Source organism: Phycomyces blakesleeanus, assembly GCF_001638985.1.
Source record: "Phycomyces blakesleeanus NRRL 1555(-) unplaced genomic scaffold PHYBLscaffold_17, whole genome shotgun sequence".
In the NCBI taxonomy this organism is placed as follows: domain Eukaryota; kingdom Fungi; phylum Mucoromycota; class Mucoromycetes; order Mucorales; family Phycomycetaceae; genus Phycomyces; species Phycomyces blakesleeanus.
Genome location: NW_017265150.1, coordinates 1,016,371 through 1,022,370, shown reverse-complemented (window position 1 = coordinate 1,022,370; position 6,000 = coordinate 1,016,371). Strand labels below are relative to the sequence as shown.

At 35.8% G+C, this 6,000-nt stretch overlaps 1 protein-coding gene across 1 annotated transcript; it reads right to left on the bottom strand.

Moving 5' to 3' along the window:
* Nucleotides 1-2,733: 2,733 nt before the first annotated feature.
* Nucleotides 2,734-5,013, bottom strand: PHYBLDRAFT_187893 (cytochrome P450 CYP5203). Its single transcript, XM_018439434.1, has 7 exons — nucleotides 4,723-5,013; nucleotides 4,560-4,633; nucleotides 4,294-4,453; nucleotides 4,106-4,225; nucleotides 3,508-4,029; nucleotides 3,177-3,442; nucleotides 2,734-3,045 (listed from the first exon to the last, which is right to left on the bottom strand). Exons 1-7 carry the CDS (start codon nucleotides 4,989-4,991, stop codon nucleotides 2,888-2,890), a joined length of 1,569 nt encoding a protein of 522 aa, XP_018289065.1. The 5' UTR covers nucleotides 4,992-5,013; the 3' UTR covers nucleotides 2,734-2,887.
* Nucleotides 5,014-6,000: the final 987 nt, after the last annotated feature.

Sequence of the window (6,000 nt, the reverse complement as noted above, 5' to 3'; positions counted from 1 at the left end):
GAGGAGGATGAAGAAGAAGAAGGCGAAGAAGAAGGAGAAGAAGAAGAAGAGAATGAGGATGAAGAAGAAGGAGAAGAGGAGGAAGTAGAAGAAGAAGGAGAAGAAGAAAAAGAAGAAAAAGAAGAGAATGAAGATGAAGAAGGAGAAGAAGAAGAAGAGAATGAGGATGAAGAAGAAGGAGAAGAGGAGGAAGTAGAAGAAGAAGAAGAAGAAGAAAAAGAAGAGGAGGAGGATGAAGAAGAAGGAGAAGAAGAAGAGGAAGAAGGAGACGATGAAGAAGAGGAAGAAGGAGATGATGAAGAAGAGGAAGAAGGAGATGATGAAGAAGAGGAAGAAGGAGATGATGAAGAAGAGGAAGAAGGAGATGATGAAGAAGAGGAAGAAGGAGAAGATGAAGAAGAGGAAGAGGAGGAGGAGGAAGTAAAGCAAGAACAAGAAGCAAAAGAAGAAAAAATGGGTGAAACTGATCTCTCCAACGCTAAACCGAACAGTAGTCCAACGACAATTTCACCTCAAGACTATATAACTATAACATCATCAGACGAAGACGAAACTATGGTAGAATCGGAAATGTAAGAACTTGTGATGGATCTTATGTGTCAAGTAATAATTATTTTGGATGTTTCTGTAGGATATTTACTTATCCACCCAAAAGAACGCGCACTAGAGACCAGATTATGATCACTCGCAGAGACGAAAAAAAATTACAAGATGGAGAATATCTCAATGACAACCTGATCGACTTTTTCCTTACATGGTCCATGGATTCAATAGCAACAAAACAAAAGTCCCCACTTAAAACAGATGTGCATGTCTTTAATTGCTTCTTTTACCAAGACCTATTAAAAAAAGTAAAGACATGCGATCTGGACGGTCTCAAGAAGTGGGGATCAAAGGTCGATTTATTTAAAAAGAAACATATTGTCATCCCAGTAAACGAGAGGTTTGTTGGAATAATAATAATTCAAGAATGCCTGAATACGTGAAAAAGGAGTGCAATTTATTCAAATTCTCTTTAATGACAGAAACCATTGGATTTTAATGATTGCTGTGAATGTGGACCAGTGCGTATTCCCTTCAAAAGCCAAGCGGTCGTGAGTATAGTCACTATGCTAATTGCGATGAGTCTAGGCTAATATCCAAGTCATTTTCTTCACACTTATTACAGACCGCACATTTATGTACTGAACTCTCTGGGTGTCTGTAAAAATAATTTTCCCAATCTTCTGATCGAGTACCTGAAATATGAAGCTCGTATCAAACACGGTGTGAAAGAGCAAAACTTTGTTTGCCCTACATACTCAAACCCACCTGTTCTCAGACAAACAAACAATTTCGATTGCGGAATCTACATGATTCACTTTGCCCAAGTTTTCTTCAAAAGACCCAATCTATTCAAGTCTCTAATCGACGTAAGTTTTATACATATATATTATTATTTTTAAAAAAGAAAAGAAAACGTATATTAAAAGCATGAATTTACGTACAAAAAGAAACTTACTTTCCACTTATCTTACAACTGTCATATTAGACACACCCCTCTAAAGGGATGAGATGGGGAGCCCAACACTTACCATATAAAAGAGATGCCTTAAGAGACGTAATTAGAAGGCATAAGATATAAAACTCCTACTTTCAATGGTTTTTTTTTCTTTAATAAAATTTGAGAGGCTGAACAAACGTTGTATTCCATAATGATAGCAAACTGGCGCTTATATTGAATAAGCCCAAGTGTATATCTTTTCTAAATGTGAATTCAAATGCTTATTTTATTTTGATAATATGGAATAAAAAAAAATGGGGGTTTTTTTTAATAGAGTGATAAAAAATATCACACCATTTTTTCGATATAAAAAAAAAAGACAAAACAAAACTTACTCTTGTGGTGTCGCACATTGACTACAGGCTTATACCATAAAATCCCGGACTTCGGGGAAATATACCTTCCATGCTTACTATTAAGGTTTGACTCATAATCCTGTATTCACGTAAATATATATAGCATAATAAAGTTTTCCCAGAAATCCCAGGTGCTCACCAAGTGATGAGTCAATCGACTTGTACTTTTAGAAACTATATAAGCCTAAAAGGGTATATTTACTTCCAGATTTCGAAAAGAATGTCCTAACAAAATAAACATTAAAATATAGTGTATTTGTAAGACGTAAATTAGCTAGTTACACATTTATTGTGGGAAAGGATATTCGAGTTGCACAGTGTCTATAGCCTGATTACAAGCTGGCAGGGGTTTTCTATCTCTAATGGATCTGTCGTAACAAGGGACAATAGACATACACTCAAACAACTAGGATGAGTCAAATGATACTTAAATAACTAGATCAACTATGATGTGCAAATAGAGAAAAAGTGTTATTTTATTATGTCTCACTAAACTCCCTCAATTAGGGTCTGTGCTGCCTTGCGCATTCAACCTACTCGATTCACGCACTTTAGTATTCTTACCTTTTCCTATTTATACTCTATGGAGTGGCGACTTCCAAAAGCCATACCAACCGTCTCACTATAATATAGCTTTATATAAATATATGTCTATATATGCATTTCTGTACTATTTCCCAATTTGCCGATTGACCCATCACTCCAAGAACACTTAAATGTTCTATACGTCAAAGACTACCAAAGAAGAATACCATATTTTAGATAGATGTGTATCACTATCCACAATAAACTTGAATCAGATTGACCAAATCAAAAAGGTAAAAGCATATTAATGCCGAATAAATTTTGATATATTTATTTATTTATGTAAAGTAATTGTATTGAAGTTATATATAAAATATTATTTTGAATGTGTGTATGCTGTATGGACATTGTGGGAGTTGAATGAGGACAAGCTCATATAGAGGAGAGTGTCCGATACAATTGATTAAACACGCTTCTCGACTTTGACCCTCAAACCATTCTTCATAGGCAAGGTTAAGGAAGTCTCGTAGGTAATGTCTTGGTTCGGAAGCATGGTAAACTTGTATCTCTTAAACAAGAAGATGATTACAACTAATGCTTCCAAAGTAGCAAAGCTTTGACCTATTATTATTATTATTATTTTAAAAAAAGAGAACTTGAATAAATCATATGTTTTTAAAGATGGGAATATTTTTTATTTCTTTACGATTCTTGCTAGTGAGATTTAATACTATTAAAAGAAAACAACTCACCAAGACAGACTCTTGGACCACCGTTGAAAACTGACCATCTGCCTTGTGTTTCACGACGAAGATTACCTTCCAGAGTGATCCATCGTTCAGGATCAAAATTTGCCGCATCGGGACCCCAGATCTTTTTGTTTCGACTGGATCCGTAAGGCGACCAGGCTACATTGTCACCCTTTAGTACATGTGTGCCATCTGGAAGTATATCGTCATTAAGAGCATATTTCTGGTTATTAGGGACTGGAGGATATAACCGGAGAACTTCGTAGAATCTAAAGCCGATTATTTCCCGGGTAAATACAAGCATATATTTTATCTAGATATACTATAGACTTACACTGCATGAGCATAAGTCATGTTCTTGATAGTCTCATAAATCTCGGCCGAATCCATCTTCTTTTCATCCTTGATGCAATTCGTAATTTCTTCAAGGAGCTTCTTTTCAACCTCTGGTGCGTTAAACAAACAATAGAATACCCAGGTGAGAGCTACAGCAGTGGTGTCACGACCAGCAATAATGAAGTTCAATGAAATGTCCTTCAATTCTTTATCACTCAAAGGTTCGTCTTTCTCATTCTTGGCGCCCATAAAACGGGACAATAGGTCATTAGGTGTCCCACCGTTTGCAAGTTCTGTACGACGCTTAGAAATCACAGCTGAAGAAAAATTGTCTATGGTTTCGATGTGTTGCTTTATCGTTTTCTTTCTAGGGTGCAGAATTCTGTCAATTATGGCTGTATACTCAATCATAGGGTTCATGAATTTTTCGAGCGAGTATAGCTGGCATGCGTCAAAGGAAGCAGCAAAATCTACTTCTTCCTTTGTCTTTAATGAATTCAATTGAATACCAAAACCAAGGCTTAAAATAAATAAATAAATAATTAATGGAAGTTAGTGTGGGAACTTAACAGAGTACTAGACTATCTTTAGCTTACTAGACAAAAGAATCGAGGGTAAAACGGAATATGTGTTCGTGGAGATCGACTGCCTCTCCAGAAACCACGGCCTTTTCGAGTATCTCATTGCACAAGATCTCAACTTCATCCACAAATACGCTAAATATTCTAGTATCAGTACTATGTTTTCTTCTTTTTCTTCTAAAGTAATCCTATGGTGAGCATACTCTGTAAATTGATCTCGGAAGTTCTTGACGTTAAAGATAAGACTTGCTGCTTTGCGCTGCCATCTCCATTGTGCTCCATTGGAATTTAAGATACCGTGACCGAAGAGATGCACAGTACATTCACTAAACCAAGTACTCTTTACATAGTTTTCAAAGTTTGCTAATTTAAAGCAGGTCAATTACACTATTATAAGGTCAAGACATTCTACAATTTCGGCTTTTTTTTTGTATGGCACAGACCGAACCTTCAATAAAATTCAACTTACTTTTCAAAACATGCTCAACATTACGCGGATCGATAGTAAATATAGTACGGGGAATACCCAGCACAGACATTGTCCTATTAAATGTGTGGGTTGGTCATTGGCAAATTTATGCCTTAGCTGCCAAATATTAAAATATCATTGTTTTATTTTGTGGTATACTTGCATTGTCATAGTATCCAGTTTTACAAATTTGTCGGTTTGAAAGTCATGGATTCGATACTTGTTCTTTAGTAGCCCGAATAAATGACCAACAAGGGGAAGACCTTTCTCATGAGGCACACCATCCCGATGTTCAGTAAAGATGGCACGATCAGGATACTTAAGAGCCAGCAAAAGAAGAACTCCAATTGTAGCAGTACTGACTACACCAAGGTTACTGGATAGAAGGTTCTTATTGCGCAATTCAGATATGAAATTTGAGACGACGTCCATTGTTAAAGAGTTTAGGGAAGAGAAGGAAATATAGATTAGCGAAAGATAAACGGAAAGAAAAAAGGCTTTTTATAGTATGGAATTATTTCTATTGATGTTACCATGAACACATTTACGGTTTCGCTTTCAAGGATCGAGTGGGAGTTCCTTTTCTTTTTGGTAAAGATGATTTTTAAGCTCTGTATTTTTAAGGAAAATGTTCTATTTATAAAAAGACATTGCAGAAAAGCGTAATGATATGTTTACTGAATGCGAGAAGCAATACAGACTTTGCTACACATTAATACACTGTGTATATATTGGTGTTGGGAGATCCATACGGTATACGAATCATTTGTGTAATGCATTTTGTGTTGCTGACCTTTGTGATATACCTTATCCCAATAATGGTAATATTTGCAGGTATATATGTATAGATGATGCTCATATAAGGCAACTTTGAATTGAAAGCGCATTGATATGAAAGCCACCTACCGTATATATGTTGCTCACAACCATACAGGACAAGCAGCAAGAAAGATAAATCTATTATCTTACACATATAGCGACATAAATCCAAAAACCAGCAAATTGTCCAAAAATGTAAAAAAAAAAAAATAAGTCACTGCCAAACTACCCGTATGACGGCAAAGCACCAGAATTTATCCGATGATTGCTTACATAACGCGGAACCTTAATCGAAGGAACTGTTTTGTTGAGCCTTTTTTCCTTTTATTCATTACACCCACCATCTAATTAACATGCAAAAGAAAGGAATTAGCTATTATTTTCTTAATTTACTCGCCATTGTACATTAGCAGGGTTTCTTTTCTCGACAATTAATACTCTTTGATATCTTTTTTTTACGATGACACCAACGATAATCTAGGCGCTTGGTACTATCTTTCTGACACAGCTAAGTAAACTACGTACAAACATTGACCAAGAATCACAGAGTTGGAAATCAAAAGTCAAGGATCATGCTTACGCGACACATATCCTCACGTTTTCACTGAAAGTATAAATTCTT